At 37.5% G+C, this 22429-nt stretch overlaps 2 protein-coding genes across 4 annotated transcripts in view; one reads left to right on the forward strand and one right to left on the reverse strand.

Annotated features, from left to right (window-relative positions):
• Positions 1-246: 246 nt before the first annotated feature.
• Positions 247-5775, forward strand: cavin4b (caveolae associated protein 4b). Its single transcript, XM_058765839.1, has 2 exons — positions 247-871; positions 4327-5775. The coding sequence occupies exons 1-2, from the start codon at positions 506-508 to the stop codon at positions 4915-4917; spliced, it is 957 nt and encodes a 318-aa protein (XP_058621822.1). The 5' UTR covers positions 247-505; the 3' UTR covers positions 4918-5775.
• Positions 5776-5923: 148 nt separating this feature from the next.
• LOC131533490 (dynein axonemal heavy chain 5-like) overlaps positions 5924-22429 on the reverse strand; it is a 48359-nt gene continuing 31853 nt past the window's right edge. For all 3 annotated transcript variants that reach the window (XM_058765835.1, XM_058765833.1, XM_058765834.1), the window contains exons 58-80: positions 21502-22166; positions 20965-21245; positions 20624-20839; positions 19183-19350; positions 18781-18885; positions 18354-18467; positions 18056-18232; positions 17734-17928; positions 17345-17500; positions 17020-17202; positions 16407-16577; positions 15935-16313; positions 15437-15708; positions 13238-13402; positions 12709-12976; positions 11031-11152; positions 10652-10807; positions 10362-10553; positions 10077-10265; positions 9448-9580; positions 9099-9307; positions 8795-9016; positions 5924-6906 (exon numbers count right to left, since the gene is read on the reverse strand). In XM_058765835.1, the coding sequence (XP_058621818.1) occupies positions 6694-6906; positions 8795-9016; positions 9099-9307; positions 9448-9580; positions 10077-10265; positions 10362-10553; positions 10652-10807; positions 11031-11152; positions 12709-12976; positions 13238-13402; positions 15437-15708; positions 15935-16313; positions 16407-16577; positions 17020-17202; positions 17345-17500; positions 17734-17928; positions 18056-18232; positions 18354-18467; positions 18781-18885; positions 19183-19350; positions 20624-20839; positions 20965-21245; positions 21502-22166 (4951 nt within the window). In that variant the 3' untranslated portion in view covers positions 5924-6693. The remainder of the gene's footprint in view (positions 6907-8794; positions 9017-9098; positions 9308-9447; positions 9581-10076; positions 10266-10361; positions 10554-10651; positions 10808-11030; positions 11153-12708; positions 12977-13237; positions 13403-15436; positions 15709-15934; positions 16314-16406; positions 16578-17019; positions 17203-17344; positions 17501-17733; positions 17929-18055; positions 18233-18353; positions 18468-18780; positions 18886-19182; positions 19351-20623; positions 20840-20964; positions 21246-21501; positions 22167-22429) is intronic.

Here is a 22429-nt window from a genome sequence, read left to right on the forward strand (position 1 = left end):
GTTTCTGCCATCCTTTTCAACCAAATATGACCATGCCATTAGCTTTTCTTTGAAGAAACATAGCTCTTTGTAGAATAAATAGTGCGGATGAGAGCGAAGGGGGTTTCCATTATCTCAGCTGCACACGCATCTTCTAAAAATGATAAGGTGTCACCTTACTGTGGATATTTATAACGCTGAATTCATGGTGAGTTGGTTTGGTGCCCCCTTCCAACCCCTCTGCCCTCTTTTCCAGTCAATCCCTGTGTGTCTGGCCTTTGAACCTTGTGTTCCCTATATACAGGAAGGGTGGAGCTTCTATATTCTCCAGAACGTCCATGAAGCTCCAGTCAGAGGGCAAGTCCGTCTCATCCAAGCGTCTTCCAGGGCCCACCACGGCCCCACGATCCAACAACCCACCCCATAACCCAACACCCCCTTGTGCACCAACAGAAATCCACCGAAGCAGGACCTGAGACCTTCGGCAGTTCTAGTCTAGGGTCCTCACTGGGTTACAAGGACAAGCATGGCTGACAAACTGGGACTGGCAGGCGTGACGGACGAGCCCAGCACCCTGAACATCTTCACTCTGTTGGAGAGGGTGTCTGGGATCATAGACAATGTGCAGGCGTGCCAGCAACGCATGGAAGAAAGGCAGCTGGAGCTGGAGAACACCGTGAAGACCATCCAGGTGGACGTGGTGAAGTTGACGAAGGAGCACACGGCGACGAGTAGCACCGTGGAGAAACTTCTAGAGAAAACACGCAAGGTCAGCTGTCACGTCAAGGACGTTCGTGTGCGGGTGGAGAAGCAGAACATGCGTGTCAAGAAAGTGGAGGAAACCCAAGTCGAGCTGCTGAACAAGAACAAGTTCCGCGTCGTCATCTACCAGGTAAGACTCTTTGCTTTTGGTGGCATGCGAATGTTTTCTTTTGGATTGGATTTTTGGGATTGGATTTTTGGGGTTGGATCTCTAAAGCAGGTCTAATTTTGGAAACGTACCTTAGAATAATGGAACTTTTTCCTTTGCTCATGGTTGAAACTCCATGCATCGATTGTTTTTTGACTCTTAAGTTTGTCCTACAGCATTTAAGCTTTTGAACTGGGTTTTTCTGGATTCCACGTGAAGTTTGGATTTCTAAAGCAGGTCTAATTTTGGAAGCATACCTTACAATAACGGACCATTTTTTTTCACTCATGGTTGAAACTCCATGCATTGCTGATTTTTTAACTCTGAGCTTGTCCTACAACATTTCAACTTGCGCAAATGGGGCTATCAAAGACAGACAGATTGTTTCAAGATACAAGGTCTTGCATGATCCAAGATAAATCCTGGTACATTAGAAGGTCATGTGGCCTACAGCCAAAAGCAATACAGCAGGAATGTTCTGCCAGTCCCCACTGAGAATGGAGGATTAGGTTGGCGGCCATTTTATCTGATATGTGGCAGGATGTCTGGAGTAACACGCAGATAAACCATGTAATGTGATCCATGAAGGAGTAAAAATGAATTAATATACACTCTTTAGTGCATAAGAGAATGAAATATGAAGCCTTATTTAGAATACCACTGTTGTTTAAAACGAGCCTAGATGTCCGAAATCAGATTAAGATCGAGTACAGAATTATGACATCATGGAGGAATGTTTCATTGCTAAATCTGGAAATACTGTTACATCTCCAATAGATCTGCTATTGTTTGAAATAACTTCGACAGTCATTTGGGTAGCTTGTATTAGGACAGCCCAATTACTGTATACAAAAGCACTTTTTATTAGATTTTTTTAAAGTTTCAAATAACCCTCTATAGCAATATGAAAAACAAATAACAAGAGGGGATTTAAAAAATATGATTAAAAACAAAAATAACTGACAATTTATCTAAAATCTTTTAACAATACCACAATGTTTTCATACATTTTAAAGAGATTTTCTGAAATTATGATTTCAAGTCTGTAGCAAATATTCTGTAACTAGTTTTGAATTTAAGACCCTGCATTAATCAAATAAAATTCAACTTACTGTTATGTTTTCAGATTAATAATTATGAAAAATTGACAATTACAATGTTTTAGTTGAAGATTCATCACAGGAAACAGGCTAGTGTTTTCCATTTTCCATATAACAGACGTTTTCTTGAAGACTAATAGGCAACTAGTGTACTCAAATTAGCTCGCATTTTCTTATATCTTACATTTAATTAGTGCCCATGGGTTTGATGGTCTCTTGTACCGTGAGGAGAACAGCTGACAGATTTGTTCAGGGTTATTCTGAGAGCTGCACTGAAGCTTCATGTCCTAATATAGTGCTATCGCGTCTGACAGAGCGATGGTTTGAAAAGCTGTCCACACAGTCTTTAATAACTTATTGAACATTGGCCGTTTGTTATCAGTAGTCTTTTTCTTATATAAAATGTGCGTTTTGTTCGTGTATAAAGCACTGCGACTATTTATCAGAAGTGATAAAGTTCATGACTGAGTCACGTAACTTGATTCACTTATTCTAGCTATTAGTCTTTTTATATACCGAGCTACGATTGGTGGATGTGAGTTATTCAACAGCACACTATTAATTTCATCTAAACCCTTTCGAAACTACGGTGCCAGGGAGGGGCCGTCTCCGGTTCGCTGAAGTTTTGTCATGGCCACGAGATATTAATTAGTGGGAACGACATATTTTTCTCGTGGCCAGGAGTTTAATGTGTAAACAAACCTACCTGACCATAGCAACTCGGGATGATCAGGCATTAATTAATATTTTATTTTGAATTAAGAAATTATTATATTAATTAATTATTATAGAAATTATTACATAATTAAATTATTATATTGACCATAGGATACCGGACTGTAGGCAATTGCACGCGATGTAAACAACATTCGAATTAAGTTTATCATGAATAGGCTAAATGTTACATAAAGTACATAGAATAAAATAGACCTACAAGAAAACATTTTTATCCATCCCACAGTCTTACTTAGCTGTGTGTGTCCATTAACTGATCGTCTTTTCCGTAATATTTGTATATTATTATTATTATTAGCTATTATTATCATCATCATCATTATTATTATCCTATTATTATATTCGTTTTTCCCTTCATTTCGATCTCCTTATCTACATAACGTTCTGACTAGTTTTGTAAATAAGCCTACTGTAAATGCTCGACATAATTATGCTGACTGGGAAATGCAGTTTAAAGATTTTCCCTGCGAATTAATAATTATTAATATTATAGCCTAATGCCTAGTGTTTCGTTGAGGAATGAATCATTCACGTAGTTTCATTTGTAAATGAAAACACAACATGCTAATTTATCAGCACGCACTGGCATAAATAACCCACAATCATAAAGTATTGGCATAATTGTCATGCGTTTACAGTATTTGCAAAATATATGGTAGCAAATAGCATAATTATACATAACGTTAAGTAGCTAAAGCGATACACGAATTGAAAGGGGAAATAATAAAATATTATATTTATATGAAATAAATATAAAAATATAGCCCTAACAAGTTAACATAACATATAAGGATGTCTTTACCTCTACAAAACGATCTCGTGGCCACGACATAATATCACGTTCCCACGAGTTAATATGATAAAAGCATTTAATCGCTGTCTGGAGTTTTCTCCTTCTGGAATACTTGATTCTGATTGGCGGACCGATATCCCGCGTAATCGGGTAACTGACGCCGGCGCTACTTTCACTGTCTGGTATCACTCCGCGGATTCGCGCTCTCTTCTTTCATTCAAACGCAATTGGCGATATCTTACGTCTCAGTTGTCGATTGTAGTGAAAATAACTGTAAATTGTTGTAGTGTTCATCTTGGAGCTTGAGCGATTGTTTTGTACTTTTAATGGACTATTTTGTCTTAGCGGAAGCTTTAAGAGAACAAGATTCAAGTAAAATTATAAAATAATTTAAACTCAAATCACTATAACGTTCACATATTTATTTTTTTATTTGGTGAGTAACCAGTTACATTATCCTTCATGCCTTATTTTGCTATCCTAATTATGCATGATTATATGGTTAGTTGTTTTTAACAACATTTTTCTTGAGAACTGCGAAATTACATAATTATTTTGTTTTGTATAGAGCTATAATGGAATATATATATATATATATATATATATATATATATATATATATATATATATATACTTTATAACATTTTACAAACTGTAGATGAATAAACTACGAATGATGGAGTTGTAGGATATGTGCATTTTTGTTTGTCTTTTAAGTAGCCTAATACCATTTGATTTAAGCTGTCTCAGCTGTGCTATGCGTGGTAAAATTCTGGTAAATTTATAGTAGATTTATTCTCTTTCCACAGGGAGATAATGAGGTCCCAGCTGTACCTGCTTCTAAAGCATCTCCGAAGGGGGCAACAGGCGGAGACGCTTCCTTAGACCCTGATGCCCCAGAGGCCCCGCTTCCAGACTCGGACGAGGAATACATGGTCGTTGAGGAGGCAGACTCATCTACTGCTGCCAAACTAAAGAAGACTGGCCTGAAGCGCATCGAAAGCCTGAAGCAGACCTTCTCCCGTGAGAACATGGCTAAGACCAAAGAGAATCTGGGCACCAAGGTCAACAAGCTGGGTGAGCGCATAGTAACGGCCGAAAGGCGTGAGAAAATCCGCCAGTCTGGGGAACGGCTGAAACAGTCTGGCGAGCGTTTCAAGGAAACCATCACGAAAACCGTGCCAGCAAAACTCAACCTGAAGAAGGAAAGGACGGTGGCTGAAGGTCAGGAAGGAGCAGAAGGGACCACGGAAGGAACGGCACCCGTCCCACCACCGAAGGGCCGCAAGGCCAGCCCTGGAGTGGCCTACACGGAGCCAACGGAGAAACAAGAAGGTCCAGACGAGGGCAAGGGCGAGGAATCAGAAGTGCCAATGTATGATATGAAGCAGCTTTCTTAAGCGGCAAGTCTTGACAGTCACATTTGGGAAAGACTCATGTACAGATATGAATTCGATTATGGAGAACTTGAAGGTGGAAAGATTGGGAAGATGAGAGATCTTGCTTCTAAGTGTGTGGATAAGTGGATGGTTCTAACGACAACTGAATGAACGAATTAAGGAAGTTGTACATTACAAACAAAATCCATAGTTTTTTCTTCTTTTTTTTTGTTGATTTTCTTGTTTACATCTGTTATGGACTATGAAGGGTTATAAATGTTAAACTAATGTACTGAGATGACTAGGCTATGGGTTGTAATTTAAATTCAGCCAAAAACATGGTGCACTCAGTGATTTTCTTTGTCTTTATTCTGTCACCTGTGGGAGTGGATGCAGCATCATGAAAAATCAAGGTATGATAGTATATCCACTTCAGGTAGAATTTTGTAAGACACTGATGTCTATACATTCTTCAGGGGTAAAATTCTTTGAGGAAAAATGACTGAGTGCACCTTTTATGGATTGACATTATTTGTTAGGTGTGTGTAAAAATATTTTGAAGAAATTTCTTTGAATGGCTGAATTTACAAATAATTCACAGAGAAGTAGATTTTGGACTTTCTCTGGTGGACTTTAAATATATCCTGGTGTCAACTGACATCCAGCATGTCAACAGTGGATGAGTTAAGAATTACATTTTTCAGTTTAGATGTTGTAGTGGTTTTTGGAATATAACAAACTGTGCAGACAAGTCATTTATGAACAATATTTTTCTGTTCCTTTCTGTGTAAACTCTGAAAAACAACTTTTGCAGTCTAACCTTGGTGATCAAACATCACCATTCAGTTGTAGTATTTTTAAATAAACATATCAACTCAATCAGCTGGTTTCTGAAGAGTTTCTGGGAAAAATGCATTTAGTGTATTAGTAATCAAGACTGATTTATAAGAGCTTTGCAATCGGTCTGATTTTTAATGATCACAGTTGTAAAATAAAGTGTTGCTGTATGGCACTTTTTTTATTTCCTATTATGCAGTTTTCCAAACTTTTTTATTGGGGGATGCAGAAAATAATCACCAACATCATCATTGTAATGATGATAAAAAAGCATGTACTAGCACCATGAGATTGTCTTTACACTGTTTTAATCACACTTTGAACTTTGAAATGCTTGAAAAGTGCATGTGTGAATAAAGAATATTTCACTCAAGAACATTAGTTGTAATGGAACAATGATGTTTCTTCTATATATTATTTTTTGTCATATGTACACAGTTTGGACACCGCTGCTATAATGTGAATCAACATAAATGCAATGCAAAAATAGCAATCCCAGATAGACTACTATAGGAGAATTTCTGAATAGTTCAAGAAAATCTGCTACATTCAGCAGCATGTTTGTGCAAATCTTTGTGTATATTTAAACTTTTTTTATTGCTGCTTTCAAACAAGAAGGGGAAGAAAGAAAAAAAAAAAACCTATTTCACAATAAAATCCCTTCCAGCTTATATGAAAATTCAAGTGTGCATCCAATTTGAACACTCTAAAGCAGAATGGCAAAATAATAGTCACAAGATATAAAACAAAAGTGTCAGTACATTACAAATGTAAAATAACAAGAATAGTCATATTACAGATAATAAATTGAGAAAAAAATTGTTCCAAAAGATAAATAATTTCTCACTCTTAAATGAGAGACTGAGTAAAAATAAAAATAAAAAGTTTCCTTTTTTGATTTGTATACATTTATTAATTTTTTATTCTTGAGTGAAATTAGCTCTGGACTACATTATGAGTTTATTTACAATCACAGAGCAAAGCGACTCCCCTCAGAGTCCAGTGGTCTGGGTTCTGGCTGCTCCGGAGCAACAGTGAAAAGATGTATGTCAGGTCAGTTCTTCTTGGTTTCTTGTACACTGGGCAGGAGTAGAGATTAATAGGAGGCTTCTTGGTTTCTGTGGTGCTGCTCACTGCATACACATGCACAACCGGCAATGGTGTGAAGAGAACCTACCAAACAACATAATACATATATCATGAATTTGCAAACAAAGACAGTCATACATAACAGATTAGCTGACTGTGGGTTTGGAAGATCCCTGAATGTTACGGGATGGGCTTCTGTAAAAATGATTAATTTTTTTATGGGTATAATAGTAACCCTCTACATTGCGAGTAAATCGTCACACTGGGCGACTAAATGATGTCTAATATTAGCCACTGGCAAATAAAATTCTCAGATTTGACTCGTGTGTGAGTTAGAGACTAAGTATATAAGTTTAGCACAGATATATTTTCACTCGCCGAACACTGACTGAGAGCTTCAGAGTTTCACTCTCCGCCAAGCGATCTCTGGATTTTTTTTTTTTTCAGTTCATCTGAATGAATGCGCAGCGCACTTGTATTTGATGTACAGTAAACTCTAGTGTGAAGGTGCATGACTTGCCGTTGCACACGCAAAGAAAGACAGAGCGAGAGAGTCTTACATAACATGCAGAATTGACCCGCTACATGTAAACAATGTTCTTTGTTGTATTTTCCTGTCAAAAGAACGGAGTTCCTTTGGAATTCTTCAACTTTTAAGAACTGCCGGGTCCTCCGGTAGTGGGCGGAACTAATGCACAAACGGCAATCTCATTGGCTGGCGCTCACCTACTATTGTCCCTGTTTTGATTTCAGCAAATCAGTTCGAGTGAAGGCACACAACCTGATTAATATTCATGAATCCAGCAGCTCATTAATCCTTAGTGCTTTTTATATTGTTCTTATTAGTAGAATTCGTGTTATTATTATTATCAGTATTATTGTTAGATTTTTCCCTTTTTTTTTTTTACAGAAACACTGAATGACCAAAAAAGCACCACTACCAGTCCTAAGTTCAGTTAAAATGACTAATATGCATTCATACATGGTTACCAAGTTTTAATTCTAATTACTAAAGTTCTATCATTAAATAATAGGCCTATGTGATCATCATATTATAATGCTAGACTGACTGATGTTAAGAGTATACTTTCAGATATTTAAAAAGCTATATATATATATAGCTCCAGCATCGAAACAATGGCGGTCAGACTGTTACAGCTCACTCAGGGCGGGTCTAAGGTAAGACGACCGTGTCAATCAACTATTGAGGGAGCGGCCTTCGTCCTTGTGACGTCACACAGACAAGAAGCTGAGAACGGCCTGATTTGAAAAAGGGGATATTATTTTTAGGGATTAAATAAAAACCACCAGGTGGATTTTTGTCATTATAGGGCAGTTGTGTACACACACTTCCAACACACATTTATGTACAAACAACATGTAAAGGTGAATTTAGCATCCGATGACCCCTTTAAGATAGTTCTGTTAAGACAAAACTAAATAATAATTTCAATTTTTAAAATTTGTTTCTTAAAATTCATTATAAATATTTTTTTAAATTCTTAAAATAAGGATAACCTACCAAAACAGTATTATTTTAGTATAATTGAGATATTAACATAAAAATATTTATTTTTTATATTTTCTGCTTTCATTTTAATTTTATTTAAGGTTTTAGTCATTTTGTTGTGCTTTTTTTTAAAAATATGTCTATTTTCCAACTTGCCCTAATTCCCTAAAGGTAGGGCCTGTCATTTTATTCATCAAATTCTTAAATATTTGTTTAAACTATATATTTAAATATTTAAGAAAATATTTCAGAATTTTTCAATAATTGCTGTTAGGATTATTCTTACAAGCATCTTTCATAAAGTGTAAGAAATAATTTTAATAAAGAGGAGTTTCATGAATACCGTCCCAGGTCTGTTGGTGATGGCCAGTCTTGATTTTGTGTTAACTTCTGAAACAGCCAAACCTATTATCCACAAACTTATGGCCACATGTTGTCTTCATTCATCCTTCCCCAGAATACCTTTGGAGATGATTCTGTCAGTTTTGCATTTTTCTTGTCCCATCCAGCACCATCCAGATAGAGGCCATAGATATAGACGCCGCCCACATCTCCTGGCGGGGGGGCTGTGACATCTTCCTTCATCATGCGAGTGACGTCGTTGAGCAGGACGACGGTGTCTAGGGCCCAGCCTTTAGACAGATTCATTCGAGTGGTCTCTTGACGCATCGCAGTTAAGAACCCCTATAATGAAGAACAATACGTTGATAGAGAAACCTGAATCAAATGAAACCCGAACCCGAGTCAAATTAGATAATTGACCCACCTGTGGATTGAAAAACCCTGTGAGCCAAAACTGATGAGGTCGACCACTGAAAGTCCAGTTGTGGAACTGCTGGTTCCTCTCAAGGAGTTCGGTGAACCAGAAACCCAGAGAAGCAGCTTCCCAAGAGATCTTCTGCCAGGACTTTGGAACACGAGCGTCATACATGCTGTCCAGAGCGTCGCGGAGATCCTCTGACATTATTATAGTCCCTTTGGATTTATAAACATATTGTGTTACAATACAAAGCATCTTCTAGACATTTTTGATAATATTGTTAATGTTTCTCTTCTTAATTTTAAAACTATGAATGTGTTTTACTGTACTATGAGTGAACGTTTCCAGAACTCACCATCAATGGCAAGTTTAAGGTCAGTGAGGGTAGTGCGCACACGACCAATGACACGCTGCATTCTGTCAAGCTCCTGACGAAGGAATATAGTCATGGGCTGGAACGCACCCATTTTTTGTAGGTTACTCCTCACCTGCAAAGAGTCATTTGAAAGTTTACAGTCGACATTTAATTAAGATGCTAAAAGCTGGAATACACTACACAACTTTTAATATCTGAATAGATTTTTTTTTTAAACTGGGCATCATACATTAAAAGACTGAGGATCATAAAATATCAGACTTTAAAGTCCGATCACAACAAACTCGCCCAGAAATGTGTACCTTATTGCTAGGAGACGCATGACAAATTAAAACAATGTGTGTTCTAAAATCATGCAAACATGTTTGATATCCTCCAACTGGATGGAATCATAGTCTGAAGCTACAAAATCAGAGTCTGTGACCATCATACACTGCATTATTTTCTATGAATTTTTTTCTATCTGTCAATTGAAATCCGCAGTCTGGCTCTGACTTTCGGCAACTAAGGTCAACTTATCCAAACTGAAAATAAAAGTCGTGTAGTTTATTCCAGCCTTATTATGCTTTGAGCCTTAGCCTAATAAAGAAGTGGCCCAATAACTTCACCTCGTGTGGCACATAGTCAGCAGGAAGTTTTTCTAGCATCTCATTGGCCATCTTCTGGACAGACGACTCCCTGGTCTCGCCCTCCCCGCTGCTGCTGTCTTTGGGTTGGATGTTGAGGATGGTGTTCAGGGTTTCATTAGCCATGTTGGTCTGGTAAGTAATGTCAGCATTGGAATGGAGGCCAAATACCTATTGGATGAAATTTGAATCAACAGGTTATAGGTTCTACGTCACCACCCAGTCGCCCCATCAAACCCCATAGAAAATAATAATTATCTGCATCACCTCAGGTGTATCAACCAATGGCAGAGTATCAATATGCGCATGGTACTCCTGAAGCATCTTGGCCTTTGGTATAGTATATCCTTTATAGAAACAGAACTTGTCCCCAAACATGTTCTCACTAAACCAGATGCGGGCAAAAGTATTGAGCAGGCGTTTGTCCATATCATCCGTGACACGTCCACCATACTGCACCTACAGAACCAATAGTAAAATTACAGAATGTTGTTCAAATTTGGGATTTATCAAACAACAACAACAAAAAACAAAACAATGGCAGATCTATACTGTACCTCTCCTAGCATGTATCGCAGGCAAATCCAGTTCACTCCTCTCTTGATGTCGATATCATCCAGGTGGTTCTGCACAAACTGGACACTGGAGGTGAAATCAGCCTGGTTGAACTCATAGGGAATGTTCCAACCAAGAGGACCAAATTTGCGTCTCTCCTTTAGTGGGAATATGACAATGAGAACAACAGGTCTTAAATGGCTGTGCTGAAATCGTACTTTTTTATAGAATATGTTAATAACATATATAATATAATGTTTATGTCATTGAGTGTCTTATAAATAATATTTTTTATATTGTTTTAAATTCTTTTTTGCAGGGTATCCCAATTGGGGCTTTATAAATTATTATGAAAATCTAAAAATGTCCAGCTGTCCTGACCTGGACGGTGGTATGGAGGAAGGCCACAGCATAGAAAATAGGCCTCCACTGAGGCATGTTGGAGATCTCCAGCTGTTCCTGGGTCACACTATTGTATGTCCGCTTGAGTCCGGCCTTCACCCCTGCATCACAGATCATTAACCACACATTATCAGTCTCTGCATGCTTAGCGTTTAATTTCATGTTTTATTCCTTCATTTTTATGACATGATGTTGAATGTAAAGAAGCAGCAAGCTATTCTGATAACAATAATCAGGGGTGCAAACTCGTCAGGGGTGAAAAAGGTGACAACCCCCCACCAACACACACACACACACACACACACACACACAGGTGTGTTAAAACTAAGGGCAAGTTAATTGACATAATTCACATAGCACATTTCACACACAATGGCAAGTCAAAGTGCTTTATAGGGAGAAAATGTTACACACTGCTAAAAATGCTTTTCTTACATTTTTCTGTCTTGTTTCCAGTCCAAATAATCTAATTATTCTAGTCTAATAATTAGTCTAATAATTCTTAAATCAAATAATTTTTTTTCCCAGAAAAAAAATAAGTCAAAAGTAAAAATAATCTTGTTTTCGGTTTGAAATAAGATTATTTTGCTTGTTTTAAGGAAAAACTCAATTTTGACAATTTTTTTTCTGAAAACAAGACAATTTTTACTTGTCTAGAAAATGCTTTTTGATTTAAGAATTTTTAGATATTTGGACTAGAGACAAGACAAAAACATTCTCAAATCATTTTTTGCAGTGCACCATTCAAGGATAAACACCTTTATATGATTAAAAGACTTTTGAGCGACAACTCAACAAGGACTGTTGTTAAGATACATGAACTCAGTCAGGGCAAATAAACCACTGTAAATCTTTATTTCAGCACTCGAATTATTGAAGCAGCTGACGGGCTAAACGCGAGGTGTTTCTCCGTCTTGAAATAGGCTGTTACAGTCATGTCAGATACATGTACGAGTTGAACGCACATGAACGCCACCACAAAGTCGTTATTACGAGTGGGAAACTCGAAATTTTCTTTAAGCCCCGAGTTTCCGATTTGGCGGCGTGTCCGTGAAAAAATGTGTCGGATGCAATGGACGCAGCCAAAGACTATATGCAGTGTCGGTAAAGTTGTCGAAATGAATAAAATGAAAACTATATGTGTTACATAGCCTACACACAATATTATTATATAATTATAATAGAATATATAATTATTCAGTTTACATCACCTTCATAAATGAAATAAAACGGAAAAAAGAAAAAACACACTGATGCACATTCTTCATTCGGTCATAAGTTGCTTGCCCCTACGCGTTTTACGTAGCCCTTGGAAATATGGATAGCATGCCTGCAGCGTCTAAAAGTTAGGCTTCAGGAGTGAGATTGGTTGGTTGAGGGAAAGGACAATAAGGTAGGCCAATCAGAGGCAGAGTAGGGCGGGTCCATTCCTTTGCCAACAGGGGAAAAAACGCTACAGGTGACGTGACAAAGATGACACGCAGATACGACCCCCCCCCCCAATTAATTTTTTTTTTACAGATCTACACGATTCACGTGAATGACCTATTTCAAGGTGAAAACGGCGAATTTCGCCGAAAGGTGACAAGTTTTCACCCCTGAATAATGATAAATCTAGCAAATGAGGAAGTAACAGCATAATTTTCCACTTCTCTACCTTGCGGAGGCTCATTGGTGAATTTAATTGAAGACTGCAGGAAGTTAATGGGGAACTTAGGGTGCACCTCTGTGGTCACCCAAAACCTGAAATTGTCATGGATGCTCTCTGTTGTGGTAACTGTGTCTAAACCTTCATCTAGGAAATCTAATCCCAGATGGCAGTTCTGCAGAAGTAACCAGCCTCCATCAGACATGCTCTGGGCCAGAAGCCTTCTTGCATGTACTTCCTGTCCCTGTCCCATGGAGATTGGCCTGCAAGGAACACCCTGCAAAACAACAAGAAAACTGTTGAGCAACATTTGGATTTGAAAAGTCATCAAACCTTCACATTAAGCTATATTATATTTTAAACGAAACAAGTGACACTGCAAATTAAAATGAATATGAAGGTGGTACCAGTCTGTACAAATTGTTTGACTGGGGCAACAGTCAAACATACAAATATTTGACTTCAGAATGCCCCAACTGACCAATCAGAATAAAGCATTCTAGAAAAGCGTGTAATAATGAATAAAAATGATTCATACCTTTGACCTGGCGAGTCTCTCTATGTTCTCTGTGGGATCAGAACCCATAGACAGAAAGCAGACTAGAGGAATCCTCTTATCGCTTTCTGAACACATGGCATCCATATCCAGAATCACTCCCTCTGCATACTTCAAACCCATTGATTCGGCAATGTATTTACGTGCCTAGAACAGAATAACAAGGAGCAAAATTATATTCAAATTCCACAAAAATGGTCATTTTTAATACACAGTCATTGACTAATACACTTAGTCATAAATACTTGAAAGCACCAATTAGTTCACAGAGCGAAATAGTAATTAAAGACTTCCTAGCATGAATTCTCCCTAACAAATGTTTTATGAATATATTTAGTCTTGTGAATAACACACACATACTGGTCAGTGGTCAATGAAAGGTCGGTGACTTCTTGTCACTGCTTTGAATTTGTCTCAGCAGCTGTTAGAGATAAATGCATGCTGTTATGCTATAAATAATTAATATTACATGCATGTCAAATTTAATGGTTCTTAATTAAACACAATATTCAAAGTTTAAATTTATACTAATTACTGCCAATAATACTGCTGGTCAGTGTTTGTAAATCAAGAATCATACTGCAGTAAGATTCAATTTCTTAATCTTGTCTTTACAAGTAAAAGGAAATATTTGGACAATTAATTTTTCACCACAGCACAACATGTGAATGCTGCCATTAAAATAGTATCTCCCATAATCCATTGAGTGATGGGTGGTGAACAGGTGTACTGGGAAAGCTATAGTATGTTTAACCCTTAATGTCAGTAATAAACATTTCAAATGCAACATGTAAAACAACTTTCCTGCTGGTTAGCGTTTGGCATGAAATACAATTTTCAATTTCTCAATCAGTCTAAAAGAATGATGATCTATGCCTAAATAAGGTGATAGTACTCCACTGACCAGTAAATGAATAACATGTGCCTACCCGTGACCATAGAACAGGCCTGTGGTGTTAAATTATAAATGACTATAGCAAGGGGAACCCTCAGTCCTTCTACTCTCACTATGGACAATCTACCAACAAAGCTAAAGATCTGTAATTTAAAGAGCGAAGATCATATACATCCATCAATCCATTTTTCAAACTGCTTGTCCTATGTAGGGTCACAGAGATGCTGGATTCAGAGTGGCTTTAGGCAGGGAAACACCCTAGATGGATGGTCAGTCCATCACAGGGCAACATATAATTTCATAAATAACTATTTTCTTAAGTATAAATGTTTTTTTTTTTTTTTTGGCATGAAAGTGACCTGGGCAGGTGTTCTTGAGAAGACTTGTGACCCCACAATCGTTAAACGTCATCAAAGGCGGGTTTGATTATGAATGTTAAGTGACAATCTGGACCTCGGTGGCCGATCAGCTGTTCAAATTCATTTCACAGAATCTTTTTATAGACTGGAAGGTCTTGAAAAGGAAATATGCTTACTTAGTTGCTTCTAAGAGCTCACAAAAGATTAGAGCAGGCACTCTTCTCATTTATCAGGTTTGGATATCAGACAACAAAGTTTGGCTTTTTTTTTCTTTCTTCATAGTACTAACATACTATGAATACAAAAAATTCAAAAATGTATCTGGTGTATAATTGTCAAGGTCAGAAGGGACCAATAATATAATAATAAAGAACCTCCATTCACTTATCTTTTATCAACAAAATGTGAGTGAATGGAGGTACTTTCTCTTCAGAAAACGCTGTTCATTTATCTGCAGTTTTCTATTTTTTCATTTCTATTTTATATGAAGTTTGCAATTTTTGTCTAAAGATATTTAAAATCCCAAATTAGCTTGATTTGGATATATAACAGAGCAATTTTGAATTAACCTACAACCAATTGACCCTGTATCAATGCTGCTACCATTACCTAAAACTAAAATGACAAAGAACTATGCTATGCTAATGCATATTAAAATGTTAACAGAAATAAAACAGAATCCAAAAAAAATGTACTTATTTAATTTCAGTCAGTTGCGAAGGCAAAATATCAAATTTTCTTTTAGTTTACGTTGTAATAGTAAAACTGAAATACAAATGAATGAAAATAAGACAGTTTAGAAAACAAAATCTAATAAAAATGACTGAAACTTTCAAACTAAAATGAAAACTGAAAATGTAAAAATAAAAAGTAATATTCATAAAAATATTTGTAAATAATAAGTACAGTAATGAGGTTTTCCTGCACCTGTGCAATGGTGCGGTCAGGACACCAGCTTCGTATCAGCAGCAGTTTGCGGAATGCATCCAGTTGGCTCTCATAACCATCAGGAAGAGGGGTCTCCTCTGGAGTGGCTTCATCAAACCAGCTCTTCCAGGCACGGTCATTGCGGGCCACCTGGCTTTGTAGAGCAGTGAAGGGAGGCAGGCTGGACAACTGCACTAAGTTCAGCCACGTTGTGTCCAGGATCCAGCGCCTTGGCTTGGGCTCGACAGAGTTTAGGTCTAGAGATGCTCCGCCTGAAAGAACGTAAAATAAATAATTACTAGGCCTGAAATAAGTTCTTAAATGGACTGTATTAGAGGGAATTGTGGGGGATTTCAAGAGGTATTGAATGGTCATCAATTGTAGCTTCTGTTTGTTGTTGTCTGATTAAATTGAAGCTAAATGCTGTTAAAATGAATTGTGATATAAACAGCAAACTGAAAGTACACAATGTCATCTGCAAAACAGTATCGTTCAAACCTTTGATGAAGGTCTGAAACTCGTTGTGGGAAACATTTTTGGCCTGTAGGTCTATTTTCAATGTCAAAAGCAGCGTAAAGAGGAACTTGTGATCTTCATAGAGTCCCCGAGCAGTATAGCGGAACACTTCAAATGTGAGGTACTCCATGATGTTGTCTAGTCTTTTAGCTGTAACGGGGGACTTTGGCGACTTCTCCATCGACGTGTCAAAGATGCCCAGAAACTGGCGTAGTGAAGTTTGGTACATCACATTGACCAGGCTCATCTCCACAATCAGGAAATAGAGGATGCTCCCCCTGGTGGCCACTGGACGGTACTCCTCTCGGGTTTGGTTGATGTTAATTTCGGTCTCTGCAGCAACTGCTAACTTTTGACTTACCTAGGGGATGGCAGGAGATTTTAGCTATCAAAACACAATTGTAAGTCATTATAAATCAGCTTAAAAGCACATGACTATGATTGAAGAAAGTACCTCCTGTGCTATAGTCTTGGTGACTCCGAGCACCTCGATAAGAGACTCATCCTCCACTAGAGAGCCCTGAATGCTGGTTAACTTGTACAGAAGATTGCTCTCCAAATCCTGCATCTTCCTCTTGTTCGATGTCACTTCCTCCAAGAGCTTCACACGTTCAGCCTCCATTTCCTTGATGGGAAAATAATTGATTAAATCAATATTACATAAAAAAGTTACGTTATTGATTGATTGCACATAATTCAATATCTAGTTCATTTATTTATATTTAAAACCTGTATATCAGACCAGGGTTATTATAGTTAACTAAAACTTAAGCTAAAATTGAAACTATTAAAAAACATTTTTATTAACTGAAATAAAATAAGCATTAACTGACTATATATATTTAATTTATTTCAACTAATGGGAACAAGGGAAGCCAAGGGAACATTTCTCATTTTTTCTTGAAAGTACCAAAAATTACTCAAACTAAAATGGAAAAACAAAAATCACATAGACAAAAAATAAGAATGACAATAAAATGACCACAACTTTGACAAAAATTTGAATGAAAAAAATATAAATAAAAACTGTAATTAATGACACTATAAAAACACTGTCTCAGACTTGCCTTTTTCTCTATGAGAATGACTCTGCCGAGTAACTGGTCCTCCAAACCCTTCAAAGTAACTGTAAAATCCACCACTGCTGTCTTAGCATTGATTTCTGGGCTGTATGCAGGGTTTGCTAGCTTAGTTGTGATGTACAAAGTAAATGTATCCATTACATCCACTTCTTTGTCCCCAACTTTAACCTAACACAAGAGAAAATGTATTAGCTTGGTCTACTACAGCTTAGAGAAGTTTGAGACTGGGCATGTGTCTTGTATCACATAGAGTTTAGAAATGTGAAAAAAAAAACAATTTATTCACATGACCATAAGTCACATGACTTACTTTAGAAGTTTTTCCAGACTTTATGAAGTTCTTTTCCAGAATGTTATCTAGCACTGGATCAAGCTCTTCCCCAACATCCTCTAAGAGCAAAGGTTTGCCCAGGGACAGGCAGTCTTCCAGGTGAGTTCGGAAATATTTGTTGTTTAGAGATGTCACCTGATGGGGAAGGAAAATACAGCTGACATAGTGGCAGTTTTTTTTTCTTTCTTTATAGTACTAACTACTAACTACTTACAAGTACTAACTAATACTAAAATTTTGCTTAAAGCCCAAGCCCACTACCTTTGTTCAAAGTTGGTAAACTGAATGATTTAATTACACTGATAATTAAAGCAATGATAATATAATCAAACTATAAAATTTGATTAAAACTAGTATCAAATCAGTACCTGTAGCTCATTATTACTTTCACGGTTCTTGATCCAGATCTTGCCTTGGCCCTGAGGATCGATGAGCAGAGGATAACGAGCAGCTTTTGTTACGATGATGCCGTTCTGAATGGACAGGTCATCGTTGGGGAGACCCTGCAGGTTCCATTCTCCTATAGTTGCATTATCCACCAGCATACTGATCAAATTCAGGTTCTGTGCAGGAAATGATGAGAATCGTTTTATATGATTCATAAAGTGTAAAAACAACATCTCATACAAGCTTGAAGGAATAATAAGTTGTTGCTGTTGAAATATTACATGAAAAAGATTCAGGATGTACCTCGCTGTAAGGGATGCGGCGGATATTCATCTCTTTCTTCCACTGCTGCATAAGAAGGCTGCGGTATTCCTGGTTAAAAGGCCCAGAATAGGACAGAAATCCAGTGGCCAGTAAAACATCCCCCACCAAATCTTTGATTTGTCTCTCAAACTGAGCACTGCTCTCTGTCCAGCGAATCTAAGACAGACAGAAAATGCACACACAAATCACCTTTTTCGATGTTTTCAGGCTTGCAGTCAAACATCTGTAGTGTAGCTCTCATTTAATCCAATCTAAATTGCGCAAGGAATTTTCAAACCTTTTCTCCACCAAGTCCATCTATGAGTGCCACAGCATTGGACATTTTCTTCTTGCATGCCTCAGCATCATCCAGCAGGTCTTGCTTCTCCTTCATGGCTGCATCATACATCGCCTGTGCAAAAACGTGCATAAACATCCATCTGGGATTTTAAATATTTGGAAATTCATATAAACTTGAATTTTACTTGAGAAAAAGAATCGAAAATTACAAATGCAAATTCAAAAATTAGTGCTAACTATATACTTAAAACAAAAATTCATTAATTCATCTTCATGTATTTAAAGTGCCGTTCTGTGCATATCTGCAGAAGAAGGCACATTTGAGACCTGTTAATGGAATCGGCAGTCATGAAGATAATTTGTTATAACTATCTTCTTTATCAAATAGAACCGATTCTTGGATATATATCACATATATATCACACCTGAGCCTCATCCAGCTCTTTCTGTTTCGCGTCCAGTTGTTCCTGAGCCTTTGCTAGTTCATCCTGTGCTACAGCCAAACGAGCCTCTTGAAGCTTTAAGCTAGCCTGTGATACACACAAAGTATGGAAATAAATTTATAAAGAGGTGTAACCAATTTTTTTTAAAAGAGATTAATAGTTTTATTCAGTAAGCATGCATTAAACTGATCAAACGTGACAGTAAAGATACTTAAATTGTTCGAATTTTTTACATTTCAAATAAATGTTCTTTTGAACTGTCTTTTCAGTGAGCATAAGAACATCTTCCAAAATCTTAATCACTGATTTTTGAAAGGTAAGTTTAGGTAAAATATTTCCTTTAAGCACATCCTACAAAAGGCTAGGGAGACATCATGACATCACCTTTAGGGGCAGAACTTCTTTATTGATGCCAAAGAACTCCGCCATTGCTTCAGTCCAGGAACAGAGGCCCGCTACATTACCACAGGTCCTCTTAGCTGTTTCTAGGTTATAGTCTTCCATTGCCAGATATGGAGTGAGCAGTTCAACCATCTCCTCTGTAATAGTGTCCTTTAAAGCATAACAAAAATGTCAAAGGAAATGTGATGCTGTTGAACTGTTAAAAATAAAAACTACAACAAAGAATTTCATTAGTAACCATGATGAATTCATTAATGACAAAATATCTAATCACTTTGACCCAAAGAGACGGGCAAATCCCAAGGTCAAATAAGGTCAGATAGAGATTCATGTGTTTAATCTCTGCTTTATTTCTGTCCTAGTGTCGATTCCACTGTGACTGTGCTAACTATTTGACTTTGACAGCTACATATTCTGTGTCATACTGGCCTAAGGCTGCTCTAAACTTGGATCGTTACTGGGACACTATAATCTTGTTTATGTAGTCTGAACAGATGCATTCTCAACCACTGACCCACATCCCAGAAGGCACACTGTCACTTATAGAGTGAATAGCAGAAAGTCTTTATTAATAATGGACAGTAAATATATATGTGGGGGTTTCCATTTGAACATGGATATGAAGTGAAAGATTCATTAAGCTCCATATAGTCGGCATTAATAACTTGGAGAGATGAAGTGATTTACTATTAGTGTTACATGAGTGCAATATGAGAATAGGATTTTCATAATCAGTGCTCATCCTGAATATAATATAAACCCTGTAAAGCCTAACATATGACAACATTTTTATGAAGAAATAGTTGTTGTTAAAGCTTTTTTAAAACTTTATACAGTAAATAATCAAATATATTAATAAAATTAAGTGTGCATGTGTTTTTTTTTTTTTTTTGAGTAACATTTGATACATCTTTTATGGTCATATAATACAGGAGAATATGAAGCTCATCTTTGAGGAGGAAAAAGAGGCAATTTTACTTAGAGTCAAAACTTCTTTATAACGAAATCTTTATAACAGTACAGCAGACTACACATACTGTAAATATCAGTTGTCACTCTACTATATATCTCCCAATAATATGTCTTTATAATATTATATTTAAATGCTTTTTAAATTATTAATACAATTTTTGATCAAAGCTTACAAGTTTTCATTGTGGGGAGCAAAACATAATGCATAAAGCATTCCTCAGAAGCCTGATGGATCATTTTTGGCATTCACATTTCAACATGATTTTTCTAAAAAATTATTTATGGATAATCAAGTAAACCTAAGTTGTATCAGTCCAGTAAAGTCTTCATCTCGAAAAATTACTTACAATATAAAAGTTATTGTTACATTTACTTATAACAAAACTGTAAAGATATGACTTTAATAAAGACCTAAAATGAAGATTTGATCAGTATCGCAGTGCTGTCTGACCTTGTTGAAGTTCAGCAGCATGCTGAGGAATGCAGAATTGTTCATCAATTTAAGAGCTTCACTCCATGAAGGTTTCACACAGGGTCTCTCGGGGTCCATGGTGACCACATCCACCCGTCGCTGGAACAGCAGCAGCACGCAGTCCATGATCCGCATGATCAGATGTGGAGGCTTTCCCAGTTTACGCACTGTTGCAATGTCAGCAGGCTTTATAGTCTAGAAACAACACATGGTATAAAGATTTAAGTTGACTAAATTCAAGGACTTCAAGTCAACTTGAAATACAAAACATTTAACTAAATTGTGATTCAGAGGTGATTTAGCATGCCCCAGACATTTACCTTTAGCGCAGCCTCAGCTGCCTGTAATGCTGGTTTGGCCGCCTCAAGTTTGGACTCAGCCACCTTCTTGTCCCCCTCAATCTCATCCACAATCGCCTGAGCCTTATCTTTCACCTTCTGGACCTGAGCCTTCACCTTTTCTGCAGCTTGTGCCTTGGCCGTGACCTCCTGCAAAACTACTTCTGCTTTCTGGTTAGCCACCTCCAGCACCTTCTCCTTCTCTCTCAGCTCCACACGAAGCTCATTAACAGACTGTTCGGCCTCCATGAGTCGCTCGAGACCTGCAGATGAGATAAAAGAGTTTAGAGTATGAACAGATGCTTTGGTGCTGCATTGTTGAGCGTTAATTTTTAAACATCTTATGATCTTGTCATTCTGCCTTAATATAGTAACAAATTAATTTGGTGCAAAAGTGGTTTCTAATTCCTAGACTAATGCTGAAGATACCAAGCCTCCCTTTTTAATCCAAATGACAATAAAGATTAAATAAATGAACAGCAACAAATCTAAAATTCAGAATCTAAAACAGATGCAAACCTGTGTTCATTCGCTCCGCAAGCATCCCCACGTGTTCAATATTTTCTGAGTAAATCATCTGGTATCCTTTAATAAATGTCAAGTAGGATTTGGGAGTCACATAGGTCTGACGCCTGAAGCGCTGGAAATACTCAGTGCAGATCTCTGCCACCATGTCTTGGAATGTTCCCATTGTTTCTACCATGCTCTTCTTCACCTCGTCTGAACAACGCAGTGAATAGTTGGAAAGGAAATGCTGAGCCACAGCTACTAAAGCATCCCGTGGCCAACGCTGGAACCAGTCCACAGTGCAGCCCGAGATGAGGCCGGGGAACTTCAAGGCACGGGAACGGAGTTTCTCGCCAACCGGTGAGAAGCAAAGAGCCACATGGAGGTTACTGCGCACCCTGGACAGGAAGTAGTTGTAGAGGTTGTCGATGGTGGGCGGGCAGCGTGGGAGATCCTTCTTCATGGCAGGAATAAGACTTTGGGTGATCTCATCCACTTCGTCTCGAGCAAACAGGTTTGAGACTTCTCCAGATGCTAGAACGTTGTTCATGTACTCCAGAAAAGCTTCATCCTTGATGTCATTGTCTGTGAAGATGAAGGTTACGCCCTTCCCTTCCAAACCTGCAATTCTGTATAGGGCTTTCAGGTCCTCAATTAGATTACTCACATTATATGTTCTGTAAAGGAAGAAATTATGTTGAATATTTTTAAGTATCAGTACTGTGCTCTAATACACTATTGGGCCTTTCCCACTTTGCAGGTTATTGTCATTCTAAACCCTGCTTTCAACCCCGGCAAGAGGAATGTTTCACACTTGTAATTTAGAAGCGGTGTTAGCACTGTTTTTACCCAGGGTTATGAAACCTTGCTCCAAAGCAGGGTTAGCACTGCTTTTGAAACTATGCAGTTTTAGGGGCCATTCGCACAGAATGTGAAACAT

The sequence above is a fragment of the Onychostoma macrolepis genome, chromosome 24 (assembly GCF_012432095.1).
Source record: "Onychostoma macrolepis isolate SWU-2019 chromosome 24, ASM1243209v1, whole genome shotgun sequence".
Taxonomy (NCBI): Eukaryota; Metazoa; Chordata; class Actinopteri; order Cypriniformes; family Cyprinidae; genus Onychostoma; species Onychostoma macrolepis.

Bases quoted from the DNA above. Each gene is read 5' to 3' on its own strand.
- cavin4b (XM_058765839.1), top strand. From the start codon at position 506: ATGGCTGACAAACTGGGACTGGCAGGCGTGACGGACGAGCCCAGCACC. The intron at 872-4,326 runs GTAAGACTCTTT...CTCTTTCCACAG, and splicing joins TCCGCGTCGTCATCTACCAG to GGAGATAATGAGGTCCCAGC.